At 45.3% G+C, this 18,565-nt stretch overlaps 1 protein-coding gene across 3 annotated transcripts in view; it reads left to right on the forward strand.

Moving 5' to 3' along the window:
- Positions 1-18,565, forward strand: part of HSPB8 (heat shock protein family B (small) member 8) — a 28,718-nt gene that overhangs the window by 5,929 nt on the left and 4,224 nt on the right. Inside the window, exons 1-3 of one of the 3 annotated variants that reach the window (XM_083478933.1) lie at positions 6,345-6,722; positions 6,914-7,341; positions 16,093-16,156. In XM_083478933.1, the coding sequence (XP_083335059.1) occupies positions 6,954-7,341; positions 16,093-16,156 (452 nt within the window). In that variant the 5' untranslated portion in view covers positions 6,345-6,722; positions 6,914-6,953. Of the gene's footprint in view, positions 1-6,344; positions 6,796-6,913; positions 7,342-16,092; positions 16,157-18,565 lie in introns of those variants that run through there. The other 2 variants (XM_083478931.1, XM_083478932.1) reach the window with 2 other exon arrangements.

Here is an 18,565-nt window from a genome sequence, read left to right on the forward strand (position 1 = left end):
CGAGATTAAAATTTGCGTCCTCCGCCTAGTTGGCAAGACCAACTTTGCAGAGCGCAAAATGCCTGAGTTTTGAGTTCACAGAAGGATTCATTTGATGCTGCCTCTTTTTAGGCCTCATGCAGAATTGGGAGTGCCTAGTTCCCTACTATAAACAGTAATTATCTCACGTGTGATGTAATGTTAGGCAGATTGGATTCAGACTGTGGATAGCAAGCATGCATGCCTTAAGTCTCCAGGGGTGGTCGAACTACGGAGATCTTGTTAAACTCAACTGAGTCAGGAATGGTATTTCCTTTTATCATCTGTGACGGATGTCTTCTAGAGCCTCCCAACTTTAGGTATTTATTATACCCCACCCTTCAACAAGATTTACATGTAAGCTGCTGTTCAGTCTCGGCGCTCTCTCTCTCTCTCTCTCTCTCTCTCTCTCTCTCTCTCTCTCTCTCACACACACACACACACACACACACACACACACCACTAGCAAAATACAGTGGTACCTTGGGTTACATACACTTCAGGTTACATATGCTTCAGGTTACATACTCCGCTAACCCAGAAATAGTGCTTCAAGTTAAGAACTTTGCTTCAGGATGAGAACAGAAATCGGGCTCCTGTGGCGCGGCAGCAGCAGGAGGCCCCATTAGCTAAAGTGGTGCTTCAGGTTAAGAACAGTTTCAGGTTAAGAACGGACCTCCGGAACAAATTAAGTACTTAACCTGAGGTACCACTGTATGTAGTATGGATTTGACTACAGTCATACCTCGGGTTGCGAACGCTGTGGGCTGCACGTTTTCGGGTTACAGAACGAGTTACTTCCGGTTTTCGACACATGTGCAGAAGTGCTAAATCGTGCTTTGCACATGCGCAGAAGCGCCAAATCATGTCATGCGCAGATGCAGCGCTGAGGGTTGCGAACGTACCTCCTGGATGGATCACATTCGCAACCCGAGATTCCACTGTACAGTTTTAGCCTAGAATATACAGTTGCTTACTTCAGAGCCCAATCGGACTTAATTCCCTCTATTTCCAGTGTTGGAGCTATGAGAGCTGTTGTTTATGTTGTCAAAAACACAGCATCCAGGCACAAGATGGGAGCATCAGCAAGCTTGGGGAAATCTTGAGACTGTGCAGAAGTACCCCGAAAAACCAGCTTATCCCGAAGGTTCATCCTTCCCAGTTACTCCACCAGCTCCAGACTTTTCCTTAGATACCGGCTGTCAACACCTGCTGACAGGAGGACTCTCCCTTTGGGTGCTGACTCAGGCTCAGTCAATTTCGCACATGTGGCGAGACATAATCTGCTTTCTAAACTGCTCAAACCAGAATGCATATTTCATTGAAAGCGAGCAGTTTGTATATAGACCTTAAGTAAAGACACAGAGCTTCTACAGTTTCGGTATTCTGTCCTAGGCTGCCTGTACACCATACACTTAAAACTAAGAATTCTGGAAACTAAAGCTTGTTTCTAGGTGCCAGGAATTCAGTCACCACACAGAACATGGCCCTTTTAACTCATTTTTATTTATCTGCTCTTCACCCTAAGGTCCCACGGCAGGTTACAACATTTAAAACACATTTTAAAAACAGTTTAAAACACTCCACTCTGCAATATTTTGTTCTGAGTGAGCCCTTCCCCTATTTTTCTATAATAATATCGTGTCTTTATTGCCAGGGTGGATAAAAATCAATGATTTTTTTAAAAAATCAGATTCTTTTATTTAAATCGGATTTTTTAAATTTAAACTGGATTTTTAAAATAAAGTGCTTTTGGAGGAAAAATCTTTCTAAAGATAGTTTTCTATTTAAGTTACATTATAATCCAAAGGCTATTCACCAGGAAATAAGGATTTGCTTTAAATTTTGCATGCGTGCTAAAACTCAGTCTAAGTTTTTGGGGTTTTTTTAATTGTTTAACCACATCGGTTAACAAACATGGATCCATATGCTATAATGTTATTGTTTTAGTTAAATAAATAGTTTAAATTGTTATTAAGGATATGGTTGTTTTTCTCCTTCCAATAAAAGTACAGCAGAAAAGTTGCCCAAATATAAACAGTTAACTTATTAAACCTCACAATAATTTCATAATTATCCGTCTATGTATTTCTAATAATATAAACAAATTTTTTTTGTGAATTTTTTGTGAAAACTACTCTGAAAATTTATAATTCCAAAAATGAAACCTTCCTCTGGTTGTAAATATTAAGATTATACCAGCAAGAATGAGTCTTTCTGTAAAAAAAAATGATTTAAATCAAATCCACCCTGTTTATCGTAACCTCATGCATTTCGTTCATCTCATTCATGGAGAAAATCTAAGGTTTTAATCCTTCACATTTCTAGTTAAGAAGAGTTCTCGGGTGATGGGTGATATGAACGCCTCCTGCTGAGACCCCTTATTGCTGCTGCCAGTCAATCATCAGGGCTTGACAAGATGGTCTGATTCAACCTCAGGCAACACGATATGACCCTAAAAAGTAGGCTATCACCTGCAAATAAGGTTGCCAACTTTTAAAAGCGGTGCTTTAAAAACAGCCTTGGCACTCGGTGCCATAAATAGACATTCCTACACCTGAGACAAGCTCTCTGAACTCTTCACCCCCTTCGGCCGGAACCAACGCTGGGTTAAGGCACATAGTCATGGGTTTTTTCAAGATATTACTGAAGAAATGGTGTTGAAGCTGCTTAGGCAAGACTGCTCCTGTTGAGAGGTGCTTGCAAATAACTCCTGCTGGCTGCTGTCACTGTGTGATGTCATGTGCCCCCCCCCCATTTTATCCTTTTTGACAAAGCTGAATGTGCTACGCTGGGTTAGGCTGTGGGTGTGGCCTGCTGCCCTGACTAAGCCTCTGAGAAAGCTGACGTCTAGCTTTTGTAATCTACTATCTGGAAAGCTTTATATATTTAGTAGGCTCATTTTGCTTCATCAGGGAGGCTTAACCCTTTTAGAACCAGAGAGCCACATTCTCTTGTGCGCAAGATTCTGGGGGCCTCATGTCTGTTGTGGGCCAGGCCAGGGGAAAAATGAGTAGAGCATTGAATGCAGTTTTTACTTTGGTACATTAAACTACCGGTACCTTCTGTACACACACCTCTGTGTCCTCGACCCAGAAAAGCGTGAAGCATTATCAAGACACATTCCAGCCAGGCAAAAACATTTGGGGCATGAAGCAGGACCAGTGCAGGGTATGGCCTGAGGAATATGCTAAGGGACGGATAGAGAGGCCTGGAAAGCTGCATTTGACCCCTAGGCCTGAGGTTCTTAAGTGGTTCTTTCCATTGTTATTGTTGTTTAGTTGTTTAGTCGTGTCTGACTCTTTGTGACCCCATGGACCAGAGCACGCCAGGCACCTCTGTCTTCCACTGCCTCCTGCAGTTTGGTCAAACTCATGTTCGTAGCTTCGAGAACACTGTCCAACCATCTCGTCCTCTGTCGTCCCCTTCTCCTTGTGCCCTCCATCTTTCCCAACATCAGGGTCTTTTCCAGGGAGTCTTCTCTTCTCATGAGGTGGCCAAAGTATTGGAGCCTCAGCTTCAGGATCTGTCCTTCCAGTGAGCACTCAGGGCTGATTTCCTTCAGAATGGAGAGGTTTGATCTTCTTGCGTTCTTCTCATAGACATCTTTTATCACAACAACCTTGTGAGGTGGGATAGACTCAAAGATTGTGGCCCAGGGTCTCCCCATAAGCTTCAGGAACACTGAGCGCCAGAGGAATTGTCATAGCTCAGTAGCGCAGCACATGCTTTGGGCTGGGGGAAACTGAAATTCTTACCCTGAATTCCTCTTCCCAGGCTTCCTTGAGGGCATTCCTAGTACAGTGGTACCTCGGTTTTCGAATGTAATCCGTTCCAGAAGTCCATCCGAGTTCCAAAACATTCAAAAACCGAAAGCCTCAAAACGGAAAACTCAAAACAGAAGCCGCGTTTCCTGTTCGACTTCTGAGGCGCGTTTGAAAACCGAGGCATTTATTTCTGGGTTTTTGGCATTCAAGTTCCGAAACGTTTGACTATGGAGGCGTTCGAAAACCGAGGTACTACTGTATGCACAAAGCAAAGGGCAGACAGATGGGTGGTCAACAGTTTCTTGGGCTAGGAAAAACTCCTTTTTGAAACCCTGAAGAGTCACTGCCAGTCAAAAGAGACCAGGGCTTGGGGGATCTTCAGCCCTCCAGTTGCTTTTGGACTCCAACTCCCAACAGCCTCTGCAGCCATGGCTAATAGTCAAGAATGATGGGAGTTGTAGTTCAGCAACATCTGGCGGTCCAAAGTTTCCCTCGATAGACGATACTGAGCAAAATGACTGGAGTTGTTCAATGGGTGGAGACTTCAGCCAGGATCTCTTGCATTCTAATCTACCCCTCTAACCACTACTGCACAATGCTGGTTCATCTTTAATTATTCCACGCTGAAAGGAAAACATTACATACTGATAATTACAGATATTAAAATAATATTATTACAGCATGATCTTTGATGCCTGTTGCCCCCAGACAGGGTTGCACCCAGGAGAAGTGTCCTCAATGCCCCACCTAGCTGTGTACTTCTTCACATGGTGTGTAATTAACTTGTGGGACTCACTGCCACAAGATGAGGCAATATATTCATTATTATTACTGCATTTATATCCCACCTTTTCCTCCACAGTACTGGGAGGTAGTTTGACTGGGAGGAAGCAACTGGCCCAAGCCCACCTAGTGAGCTTCATAGCTGAATGGGGGGAGCAGGGGTTTCAACCTGGTCTCCCAGGTCCTAGTCCAACACTCTAACCACTACACCACTCTGCCTCTGCTGTCATGGCTTCCCCCAAAACATTCCTGAGCACTTTAGTTTCTAATGATGTTGAGAGAGTTGTCAGGAGACCCCTCACTGAAAAGTGGGTGAATGGCTGATGGTATAAGCACCCCTCAAATTAAAATGACTATATGATGAATGAATTGGGATAATTATAAATAATATAATTATAATAATGAATGTAACCACTCATCATCATCATCATCAATAAATAATAATACGGTCATGCTCTTTGTCATATTACTATCCCAGAACAAATGCCCAATAAACACGGATAAGAGCTCAGCATTGCCCACACTGATTTGCAGCAGCTCTCCCAGGCCTACCTCAAATCAATCAAAATAAGCTTTACTGTACTAGCCAAAGGCCATGACAAAACCATGCAAACACTGTCAGGAAAAGAAATATCTATATAACTATACAACTGTATATAAAAAGCAGAGCCGCTGCCTGAACCAACCCAATCATAAAATGCAGATGTACGTGTAGATTAGCGACTTCACAAAGCATGCGATATTTTCCTATTTATACCTTACAGTTTACTGCAGTTTTGTCCAGGTAGTTCTTCCTGATGCATTAGACAGGGGTCAGCAAACTTTTTCAGCAGGGAGCCGGTCCACTGTCCCTCAGACCTTGTGGGGGGCTGGACTATATTTTGAGAAACAACAACAAACAAATTCCTATGCCCCACAAATAACCCAGAGATGCATTTTCAATAAAAAGCACACATTCTACTCATGTAAAGACACCAGGCAGGCCCCACAAATAACCCAGAGATGCATTTTCAATAAAAGCACACATTCTACTCATGTAAAGACACCAGGCAGGCCCCACAAATAACCTAGAGATGTATTTTAAATAAAAAGCACACATTCTACTCATGTAAAGACACCAGGCAGGCCCCACAAATAACCCAGAGATGCATTTTCAATAAAAGCACACATTCTACTCATGTAAAAACATGCTGATTCCCGGACCGTCCACGGGCTGGATTTAGAAGGTGATTGGGCCGGATCCAGCCCCGGGGCCTTAGTTGGCCTACCCATGTATTAGCATAACTGAGCAGCCACAGAACCCTTTCCTACCTGGAGATGCCAGGGATTAAACCTGGGAGCTTCGTCCATGCAAAGCAGGTCCTCTTCCACTGACCCATGGATTTTCCCCAAATAAATATCCATTAGACTGAGTTGCTCCATCTATCTTAGGATTGTCAACATTGACTGGTTCCCCAGGGTTTCAAACCAGGAATCTCTCATAGCCCTACCTGGAGATGGAAACCGGGGATTGGGCCTAGGACCTTCTGCTTGCCAAGCACTGAGCTAAAAGGCTTTCCCCCCAAAACATAAGGCAGCTTTCTATGTCCTTTGGCATTTTAAAGGTGCCACAACAACAAGGCTCTGTTTTCAGGGCAAACCCCCCAAAGGTGATATTAAGAGACGTTTGCAGAGGAACAGGCCTGACACCCCAAACTAATAATAGCCGCCTTGCCTGCTTTATGTTAAGAGAGAAGGAGGCAAGGAGAAGGTGGGGCTGGTGAGAGAGGCTGTCTAAACTTGGCTCTCCATTGGGGCTTGTCTGTCCCGCTGGGGTGAAGTCAGCTGTTTCAGCCCAGATTCTCCAGGGCTGTTTCACCCTCTCCAAAAATACGGCTTTGCAGGGCACGCATTGCAACACCAGCAGCAGCACTAAAGCGCTTATAAATAGAGGGCAAGCAGCTGCCTGGAACTTCAGAGAAGTTTCGCGGCTCTTACGAAAGAGGTTTATTTAAGCTCCTGTGTGAGCAACAGGAGGGAGAGGGAGTTTTTTAATCAGGAGAGCGCAGCAGCCAGGTGCGTTTGCTTTTCAACCTTGCGGCCAAAGGATTGCTTGCCTCCTCTCAGGATTTCAAAAACAGGAGCTCCTCTGGTTCATTTCTCAGCGTTGAAGAGGTGCTTTCTCATTTAAGATTTGCGGACGCGAACATTTTCATTTTGGGTGCTTTAAAAGCGGGGAAGTATCCAGGTATCGATCGAACCAGCACCTTTGAAGCTGAAATTTCACATACAGCACTTGAGTGACATTTTTGGGTCCCGAACCAAATTCAATCAAGTTATCTTTCTTGGATTTTTCTCTCCCTTAGTCTCTGACTCTTCTCGGCTCCGACTCAGAAGAAACTTGTCATGGCTGACAGCCAGATCCCCTTCTCATGCCATTATCCCGGCCGGCACCGGACCCTTCGAGACACGTTCCGGGAACCCAGCTTGTCTTCGCGACTTCTGGACGATGACTTTGGCCTGTCCTCCTTTCCCACAGGCCTGACCTCAGACTGGCCGGACTGGGCCCGCTCCCGACTGGGTCCAGCGTGGCCGGGGTCGCTGAGGTCCCGGACCACTGGCCTATCCCCGCCAGGATATGGCCCCAGATTTGGGGAGTACCCAGAAGGTCCGGCCTTTGGAGGCAGCCCTCCCCCCTTTTCCGGGGAGCCGTGGAAAGTGTGTGTCAACGTGCAGAGCTTTAAACCCGAGGAACTGACGGTGAAAACCAAGGACGGTTATGTGGAAGTCTCAGGTGAGTGATGGGGAAATTAAGCAGAGGGCTGTCATTTTGGATTTGGGGGTGGGAAGGTACGGTACATGTCAGAGCAAGCATTCGAAACATGTGTAAGACTTAAGAACCCATCTTCACTACCCAGTTAAGGCAGTGTCATCACATCTTATTTATTATTTGTTTTATTGCATCTATATTATCCCACCTTTCCCCCCTCATGGAGACGTACGTGATTCTTCGCTTCCTTCTTTAACCTCCACAACAACCCTTTGAGGTAGGTGAGGCTTAAGAGGCAGTGACAGGCCCAAGGTTACCTAGTGAGCAACAGAGCCAAGGGAGGATTTGAACCTGGGTCTCCCAGGTCATAGTCTGACACTCTAACCACTAAATCACTGACTTTGCAGTCATGGCATCCCCCAAAGAATCACAAGAACTGTAGTTTTTAATGGTGTTGAGAGTTGTTTGGAGACTCCTATTCCTCTCAGAGAGCTGCAATTTCCAGAGTGGCTAGAGAAACCTAGCCAGATGGACAGGGTATTATTATTATTATTATTATTATTATTATTATTAATAATTATTATTATTTGAGGTCCCTGAGAAGAGGGGTTGACTGTTGAACCATGCTGGGAATTGTAATTTTGTGAGGGGAATAGGGTTTCCTAACAACTTTCAGCACCCTTAACAAACTGCCTAGGATTTTTTGGGGGGTGGGGGAAGAAATATATGTTGCTGATTGAACAGCCTTCACTATCTCCAGAAAGCACCTATCGTGATTCATTTTATAATCTCCAAATTCACTGAAATTCAATTCCCGTTTGAAGATGGGGAGGCGGGGAAACTAATCAACCAAAGCCTCTTTTTTTCATCGCCCCAACCAGGGGGGGAAATGAATTAATGTGCTTTAATAGGATTTTCTGGGATCTGTGCATTAATACTGTAATAATAATATAACAGGCTTCCTCAACCTCGGCCCTCCAGATGTTTTGAGACCACAATTCCCATCATCCCTGACCACTGGTCCTGCTAGCTAGGGATCTTGGGAGTTGTAGGCCAAAAACATCTGGAGGGCTGAGGTTGAGGAAGTCTGATATAATAATAAAAAATTACTATTTATATGCTACCCATCTGATATTAAAGTATCTATATGCCACCCACTCCTATAAAATACCTAGGTGATGTGTAAGAATGTAGAGGAATGCAGTGAAGCCTAAAGGAGTGTTGAAAACAATGCAGAATGATCACTAACGTGACTGGCTCTTTATAAGAATAATTCAACAGCTGCAAAGACCTGAACAAGGGTCTTCAAGAGACAAAGTTGAAAGCGAGGAGGCCTCTGCTTTCCGCAGCATGGGTTTAGTGACATTCAATCCCCGACATCTAGTTGAAGCCTGTCAGGCTTCTGAGACAGGGAGAATGAAAGCAAAGTGCGTCATTTGATTCCTGGCCAGTTGCCATATGTGTGAACTGCTTGTTTTTGAGATGCCTTCTGTTTGGAGTTCTGTGGTTCCTAGGAAGCTGGTTTATACTGAGTCAGACCATTGGTCCACCTTGCTCACTACTGTCTACACTGGCTGGCAGAGGTTCTCCAGGGTTTCAGGCAAGGGATCTCTCCCAGCCCTCGCTAGGGATTGAACCTGGAACCTTCTGCATGCAAAGCAGATGCTCTACCACTGTGCTACATCCCTTCCCTGATATAAAAGGAGCATAGGAAGCCATCTTGTACCAAGTCAAGCCATTAATCCATCTAGCTCAATACTGTCTACATTGAGAAGGAGCAGTTATTGGGGGTTTCAGGCAATGAGTATTTCCCAGTCTCAGGAATCCAACCTGTGCTTTTCTGCATGCAAAGCAACTGCCCTAACCACTGAGCTATGGCACTTCCCCAGTAGTGCTTTGTTTTTAAATCTGAAGCTGCCCAGCCTCGCTGAATGGTTTAGTCCAGGGGTCTGCAACCCGCGGCTCCGGAGCCGCATGTGGCTCTTTTACACCTTTGCCGCTGCTCCGGGGCGGATACTAGCGAGGGGAGGAGGCGCATTGTGCGCCCCGACACTCCCCACTGTGGCGGGCGCAGTACTGGCTGTGACGTCACATGGGGGCGGTGCGTGCGTTAGTCATGCACCATCCCGACGTCACCTTCCCGCCCGCCCGCCTGCTACATTGTAAGGGGCATGTACGCTGGTCACTGCATTGAAAGGGGGCATGTACGCTGGTCACTGTTTTGAAGGGGAGTGAAGAACACACACACACAAAAAGATAACTTGTTAATTTAACGTTTATTTCTATGAGGAGGAGTAATTCTGAGGGGTCAAACAAAGAAATAATAATAAAAAATGACAAAAAAGTTATTTTTATAATGACGAGTTTTGCGGCTCCCAGTTGTTTTTTCTTCGGAAACGGGTCTAAGTGGCTCTTTTTGTCTTAAAGGTTGCAGACCCCTGGTTTAGTCATCAACATGCATGTCTGAACCAGTTCTAAGATTCCCCCATCCACAGTGCATGTAAATTATACACTAGATCATATTAGCTGGGGCTGAGGCAAGTTGTGGTCCAAAACAATATGGAAGGCATCAGATGATGGTGATGATTAGATTGATGCCACTTATATGACAAAATGACTTGTTCTAAGTGGTTTGCAAATATGAAGCCAATCCATAATTTAAATGCGCACACACACACACAATCACGTTAAAGCATCCTCAGTTAAAATAGTCAATAAAACAATTTGGAAGCATGACAGTTAATACAGTTTTTAAAAAGAAAAGAGAAGAAAACAGTTACAATGATAAAATCACAAGTTCAGCTCAGGGGAACGCTTCCCTAAACAGGAGTGCCTTCAGGAGCCAGCAGAATGCCAATAGTGATGGGGCCTCTCATATTTCAGCAGGTGTCTCCAGTGAAAAAGCCTGGAGAAAGGCTGGAGAAAGCTGGTCTAATCAGTTTGGCACTGGAATGTGCGTAACACTGTACATGCATTCACCATCCCCATGCAATGCCATGTGCTATGACAGCACACAGATGCCCACTCAAAGCAAGAGATATCTGGGGTCGAAGTATTCCTGCATTTATTTTTAAGTTGGGGACATCCCTTAGGTCACTTCCAGACAATCTCTTTATGAGCATTCATCGTGATTGGTTTTCAGGGAGGTTAGACAAAGCAGGCTATTTGATGACCATCGTATTGACCATATGGTGTTCTCCTACAAATCACGGCCATCGTACACCCTTCTCTCAGTTTGGATTTCCTCATACCAGGGGCACTCCAAAAAGGAGAAGAGGGTATTTAAAAAAATCCAGATTGAAGGAGGAGAAGGTGTGTGAAGACAGTGATTTGGAGGAGAAATGTCATACAGACAACGGAGAATACACAGAGGTACAGGAAACTGGCTATCAACATTGAACGACAGTATGGATAAACCTTGAATCTCACCTGCAAATAGCAGCCATCTGGGAGATCTGCTGTGTACAAACTATACTTTTAAAACGCACTTGAAGCGCATCCTTTCCCTCAAAGAATTCTGGGGAGTTTAAGGGTTGCTGGGAATTTTAACTCTGTGAGGGGTGGAACTACAATGCCCGTCATTCTCTGAGGAAAGGAATGTGGTTTGAATGCCTTTAAAAGTATAGTGTGCAAACAGTTTTAATCAGGTTGTTGATGGATGGCAATCTCTTGTCTCTCTCTCCCTACATTATTCTGCACATCAACAGGTGGTTAATGGATAATCACAGGGCTGGTCAGGGATCCGGCCTGCCTAGAATAAATACCCATGTTCTGTGTGGTGACTGAAATCCATGCTGAATGTACTGAGGCCATTTTCACGCTATACATTTAAAATGCTATGATACCACTTTCACTGCTTCCCCCCAAAGAATTCTGGGAGTTGCAGTCTGTTCAGGGTGCTGAGAGTTGTCAAGAGACCCTTATTCCCTTCCCGGAACTATAATTCCCAGAGCTGCCCAGGAAGGAGGAATGGCTGAGGCGACCCAGTCAGATGGGCAGCATATAAATAACCAATTGTTGTTGTTAAACCACTCTGGGAATTGTAGCTCTGCAAGGGGGAAAGGGGGTCTCCTCTCAGCACCCTTAGCGAACAACAGCTCCCAGAATTCTTTGGGGGAAGCTGAGGATGTTTAAAATGTCGCCATAGTGCTTTAAATGTGCGGTATGAATGTGGCCTAGGGAGAGAATGTCAGCAGCAGCAGCTGTTTCTCCAGAGCCGTATCTGAGGTGGATTCGCTCCTGCTGAGGCTCTTGCTACTTCACCCAGAAGCTGTTGGGAATGACGGCAGAGACAACCTGTCTGCCATGAGGGCAGTCTGTGGGTAGACTCTTGCCAGGGAATTCCATTCCGTAGAGATTTTCTGAGCGTTTTTATGGCAGTGCCTCAGACAGCAGCTGTTCCTGGCGATGCTGGAGCCTCATGTATAAAACGATGTACAGCATAGAGAAAAGTTTGTCTCCCTCTCTGATAACACTGAAACCCAGGGGAATCCAACGAAGCTGAATGCTGGAAGATTCAGGACATATTTATTTCATAAAATCATTGCTTGATTGTTGGGTTTAAAAAGCACCTCAAAGTGGTTTACAGAAAGATAAAATTCATGCCAGCGTTTCTGAGAATCTGCGTAGGCTTGTCTAAACAAGAATGTGTTTAGCAGGCGCTGAAAGACAGAAGAAATGGCTTCTTTGTACAGTACATAGTTGAACTACAGAACTCGCTCCCACAGGAACTTGGATTTGTTAAAAGACTTTTGGACCAATTCATGGAGAAGTATCCCATTGGCTAGTAGCCACGAACCTATCCTCCAATCCTATGCTTAGCACAAAGGCTGCAACCGGATTCATGGCTTCAAGTGAGAGTTGCCCACTAGTGAAATGTGATCAGAAGCAAAACAGGGAGCAAATATGAAGATACAGTGGTACCTCGGGTTAAGTACTTAATTCGTTCCGGAGGTCCGTACTTAACCTGAAACTGTTCTTAACCTGAAGCACCACTTTAGCTAATGGGGCCTCCTGCTGCTGCCGTGCTGCCGGAGCCCGATTTCTGTTCTCATCCTGAAGCAAAGTTCTTAACCCGAGGTACTATTTCTCGGTTAGTGGAGTCTGTAACCTGAAGCATATGTAACCTGAAGCGTATGTAACCCGAGGTACCACTGTACTTGGTTGTGTCTAGTGCTAATCCTACTCATTGTAGACTCATTGCCATTAATGAACATGACCAATTTAGGTCCATTCATCTCAATAGTTCTACTCATAGTAAAATTTAGTTGGCTTTTCTTTATACAGTTGTACCTTAGTTCTCAAACTTAATCTGTTCCAGGAGTCCATTCGACTTCTGAAACCATTCGAAAACCAAGGCACGGCTTCCGATTGGCTGCAGGAGCTTCCTGCACTCAAGCAGAAGCCGCGTCTGACGTTCAGCTTCCTAAAAACATTTGCAAACCAGAACACTTACTTCTGGGTTTGCAGTGTTCAGGAGCTGATTTGTTCGACAACTAAGCCGTTTGGGAACCAAGGTACCACTGTATATGTATTTAATACAGAGATATACCACCCCACCTTGGTATCTCGCTACCATTCAGTAGCTAGGAGAAAACAATCCAGGTGCAAGGATTGGCCAGGTCAAAAATAGACGCAGCAGCTGAACAGGATATCAGTAACGTCCACAGTAACTGGAGCACAGCATGTTTTTAAATCACTGCTGGGTACTGCCCTGGCTGGCAAAGACCTGCATCTCCCTTCCCTTATTATTAACCTGTAGATAGAGTTTTAAAACATTCCTGTTCAGCCATGCATTTGGTGTCTGAACGTAATAAAAATCTCATTGGATCAGGCCAAAGGTCCATCCTGTTGTCACAGTGGCCAGTCTCATGCCTCTTTGGAAACCCACAAGTAGGTCCTGGGTGCAACATCACTTCTCCCCACTTGTGATTCCCCAAAATAGGGTACCCTGCCTCTGACAGTGAAGGTAGAACACAGCCATCATGGTTAGGTAAAGGTAAAGGGACCCCTGACCATTAGGTCCAGTCATGGCTGACTCTGGGGTTGCGGCGCTCATCTCGCTTTATTGGCCGAGGGAGCCGGCGTACAGCTTCCGGGTCACGTGGCCAGCATGACTAAGCCACTTCTGACGAACCAGAGCAGCACACGGAAACGCCGTTTACCTTCCCGCTGGAGCGGTACCTATTTATCTACTTGCACTTTGACGTGCTTTCAAGCTGCTAGGTTGGCAGGAGCAGGGACCGAGCAAGGGGAGCTCACCCCATCACGGGGATTCGAACGACCAGCCTTCTGATCGGCATGTCCTAGGCTCTGTGGTTTAACCCACAGTATCATGGTTAGCAGTCATCAATAACTGTATCTTCCAGGAATTTGTCTAATCCTCCTTTAAACGCGCCCAATTCGGCAGCCATCCCTGCCTCTTATGAGAATGAATCCCATAGTTTTAACTATGCGCTGTGTGACTAAATCCTCCTTTCTGCCGGTCCTGAATCCTCCCTCATTCAGCTTCGTCAGATGACTCTTGAGTTCTAGTGCTGACTTTCTCCTGAAATCCATTGTTTCTTAAAACTGTGAAATCATTAATTTCGTTCCGAATTAGATAAAAGCATGTTATATAATGGGGTGCGGGTGGCGCTGTGGTCTAAACCACTGAGCCTCTTGGGCTTGCCAATCAGAAGGTTGGCGATTCGAATCCCCGTGACGGGGTGAGCTCCCATTGCTCGGTCCCAGCTCCTGCCAACCTAGCAGTTCGAAAGCACGCCAGTGCAAGTAGATAAATAGGTACCGCTCTGGCGGGAAGGTAAATGGCGTTTTTGTGCGCTGCTCTGGTTTGCCAAAAGCAGCTTAGTCATGCTGGCCACATGACCCGGAAGCTGTACGCCGGCTCCCTCGGCCAATAAAGCGAGATGAGCGCCGCAACCCCAGAGTCATCTGTCACTGGACTTAACTGTCAGGGGTCCTTTACTTTTACCTTTTTATGTTATATAATGCGGCAAGAAAAGGGGGGGAGAATGGCAACATCATGGGAGAAGGGTGGGAAGTCAGCTTTTAAATTTGAATTACTGTATTTTTCCGTGTATACGGCTATATTTTTTCCTAAATTTTTCAAGTTTAAAATAGGGGCTCGTCTTATACAGGGATAGTGCATAGTGCATTTTCTTAATTTTGAGTCCCCAAAGATAGGGTGCGTCTTATACACAGGGGTGTCTTGTACATGGAAAAATACGGTAATTTGAGGTTAATTTGTTGACAGTTTTGAAAAATTAATAAAAACTAATGAGCAAAAAAACCATTAATTTAGTTTGAGAATATTTGGGTTTTTAATATATTATATAGATGTATGATATCATAGAGAGAGAGAGAGTTTATATTTCACTGTTTGTCACCCTGGGCTCCTTTGGAAGAAATGGGATCAACATTTAGTAGTTAAAATAATAAATAATCCTGCCTTGCTTTAGGGCAGAGGAGTTCAGCTTGCATCCCATGCTATTTACGCCCCATGTTATCCCACTGTTTATTTTATTTATACAATCATAGGTCACCCTATAACCCAAGTTCTCTGGGCAATTTATTTTTGTTTGTTTGTTTCTCAAGATTTGTAGTAAAACCTGAAACCAGTTTACAAAAAAGAAAGATATGTGTGTGTGTGTGTGTGTGTGTGTGTGTGTGTGTGTGTACACACACACACACACACACACACATATATATATATATATATATGTTTTCGTAGATTTTCACGGGTACAGGAATGCAGGTTTTGGTGTCCTCGGGTGTCTTCCCGTGTAAAAGTTGGGGTGTCTAGGCGACGTTTCGACGAGGTCTCACTCGTCATCTTCAGGCTGGTGCTTTCGGCTTCTTGTTACTGGAACAGAGCCTGTTCCAGTAACAAGAAGCCGAAAGCACCAGCCTGAAGATGACGAGTGAGACCTCGTCGAAACGTCGCCTAGACACCCCAACTTTTACACGGGAAGACACCCGAGGACACCAAAACCTGCATATATATATATATATATATATATGGATTAAACAATATTGCAACAGCAAAATGCCTTCATTGTAGTTTAACAAATCGCTTTTTTAAAAAGCCATGACACAGAACAGAGGGAAAGAAACTTTACAGGGACAAACCAATTTTTAACAAGTAAGGGCAGAGGAAGGAAACCCCACAGAGCTGAAATTGTGTAAAGTCATAACATTATTTAGAAGGCAACAGTAAAAAAAATAAAAAAATGTCCTAACTCAACATGAGGTGAGATTGAGAGAGGCTACATATGCACCATACATTTAAAGAACACACCACACACACACACAAATATCCTGGGAATTTACAGAGCTACAATTCCCAGCACCCTTAACAAACTACAGTTCCCATGATTCTTTGGGAGGAAACCATGACTGCTTAAAGTGGGATGGTACAGCTTTAGATGTATAGTGCAGATGGAGCTGGTGTAATTGCTAATTGTTTCTTAAAACGTACTAGGTAAGTGGCCCTCTGCGGACTGTGATTTTGATAATTCCATGCTAGATTTGAAAATTATGCTGGTGCTATATGAATGAAAGATCAAGTAGTCCACTGAGACTCCCCTACAATTTTCAGATGGTCTGCTTGGGATGGGGGGCAATGTTTGAGAACTGCTGCTTTAACGCTCCCCCCCCCCAGCAACATGAAATTATAATAACCAGCTGAGTTAACAAACCAGAATGTGTGGCAAGCTTGATGGAAATTTGTTGTGCTGTGGAATTTGTACACCAAAACCCCTCTGTTCTTTGCAGGTAAACATGAAGAACAACAGGTGGAAGGCGGAATTGTATCCAAAAACTTTACCAAGAAAATCCAGTAAGTATTTCACAGCTTCATTTCCCAGGGAAATGGGTGGCACTGTGGTCTAAACCACTGAGCCTCTTGGGCTTCCCAATCAGAAGGTCAGCGGTTTGAATCCGCATGACGAGGTGAGCTCCTGTCGCTCTGTCCCAGCTCCTGCCAACCTAGCAGTTAGAAAGCACACCAGTGCAAGTAGATAAATAGGTACTGCTATGGCAGGAAGGTAAACAGCGTTTCCGTGCGCTCTGCTTTCCGTCATAGTGTTCTGTTGCGCCAGAAGCGGTTTAGTCATGCTGGCCACATGACCCGGAAAGCTGTCTGTGGACAAACGCCGGCTCCCTCGGCCTGAAAGTAAGATGAGTGCCACACCTCAAAGTCACCTTTGACTGGAATTTACCGTCCTGGGGTCCTTTACCTTACCTTACCAGGGAACCTCTAAATACGTCTGGGGAAAGTATATCTCTGCCTGGGTCCAGTGCTATCGATCAGCCAAGTCAGTGAGCCAAGGTCTCCAGCATCTCAGAAGGGTTCCCCATGACTCAGCTATGCTGCCACTTACCTCCCTCCTCACTGGGCACCTAGATTTCATAGATCTGTAGGACAGGGCATTCGATTTTGGGCAAATTAAAAGGGGGTGGGTCATGCTGATTGGGGCTAATGGGAGCTGGAGTTCAACAACAACTTAGCCACAAGTTTCCAACCCTGAGCCAACTCCAAATCCAGATGTTTGGGATTACAACTCCCATCAATAGTTTTGCCAGACCTCCAGGGCTGACCTGAAGTCTCCAGGTTTTTCCTGGCCCCCTCCAGGTGGCAGAGAGAGGGCTTGAATCTCTGGCTGGGAATGCCTTCAAAGCAGGAGCAAACTAATATGAGTGCACCTTGCAAGTTTAAGCCTGGCAGAAGCAAGCTACAAATGATTACATAGACTTTCCTCCTCCTCCCCTCTCCCAATTAACCTCTGTCTCCAGAGATCAGTGGTGGGAGAGATTGCAGAGGAAGAATCACCAGGGCCTGTCACCGTGACATCACCAGAGACTGCCAGTAGGTCCATAGATGTCAACGTTTCCCTTTTTTTAAAGGGTAATTCCCTTATTCTGAATAGGATACCTCGCAAGAAAAGGGAAAAGTTAGAATCATAGAATCATAGAGTTGGAATAGACCACAAGGGCCATCGAGTCCAACCCCCTGCCAAGCAGGAAACACCATCAGAGCACTCCTGACATATGGTTGTCAAGCCTCTGCTTAAAGACCTCCAAAGAAGGAGACTCCACCACACTCCGTGGCAGCAAATTCCACTGTCGAACAGTTGACAGCTCAGGTCAACAGGTTTGGGCCCTAAAATCTCAGGGATGATCCTGACCTGACAACCTCAGCCAGCCAGCATACTCCAGAACATCTGAAGGGCACTAAATTAGTGGAAACCTGTTTTTAACAGAAAAAATACAGTGGTACCTCAGGTTAAGTACTTAATTCGTTCCAGAGGGCCGGTCTTAACCTGAAACTGTTCTTAACCTGAAGCACCACTTTAGCTAATGGGGCCTACTACTGCCGCCGTGCTGCCGCTGCACGATTTCTGTTCTCATCCTGAAGCAAAGTTCTTAACCCGAGGTACTATTTCTGGGTTAGGGGAGTCTGTAACTTTAAGCGTATGTAACCCGAGGTACCACTGTAAATGGTTGCCTTTAGGTTAACTTCTCTGAACACTAGTTTGATCAGGGTCAGCTGTTAGGAATGCTGAATGTATCGTATGCTCTGGATTTCAAGGATATGGGCTCCCTGCCTTGAACCGACATTCAGGCTTTCCCCTTCCTCGCTTGGCGGGATTTTATTACAGAATCATCTCATCAGGCAAGCAGATTGAAAGCCTCTCCTCACTTGCTCACTGACTCTTTGACCTCTGCCCATCGCGCTCCTGGAACCTTTTCCTGTAAAGATGATACAGGGCTCTCTAGGTGCCAGTAAGGCTGGAGCAATGTTGACCTTTCCTCCCGGCTGACAGCAGCGTGGTCACTCTCATGGCTATCTTGTGCTGATGCTCTGAGCTGATAGGCATTTTGAGGAGCCCCCAGGCAGTTTGGAGACAGAGGTTAATTGGGGAGGAGGAGGACAGACCCCTCCAAACACTGGAGTAGGGGCGTTCTGCACATTCATGGAAATCTTTGGCCGTTCCCCACCCCTCACAGGACAAGGTGTCATTTGGCCAGAGCTCCATGCTATGGGGCAGTAGTTCCCAAAGCAGATGGCACTGCCCCCTGGGCAGTGGGTGTTTCCTTGGGGGGTGCTAAGAAGTCAGAGGGCAGCAGTAGGGAAGTACCAGAGGTATAAATGACCATCAGATTCTTTGAGGGGAAGCTGTGGCTGTTTGAAGTGGTATGATACCACTTTAAAGGCACGGTGCAGAAGAGGCCTCCGTGTAGACAA

This window comes from Podarcis liolepis (assembly GCF_965112155.1).
Source record: "Podarcis liolepis genome assembly, chromosome: 15".
NCBI classification, from domain to species: Eukaryota; Metazoa; Chordata; class Lepidosauria; order Squamata; family Lacertidae; genus Podarcis; species Podarcis liolepis.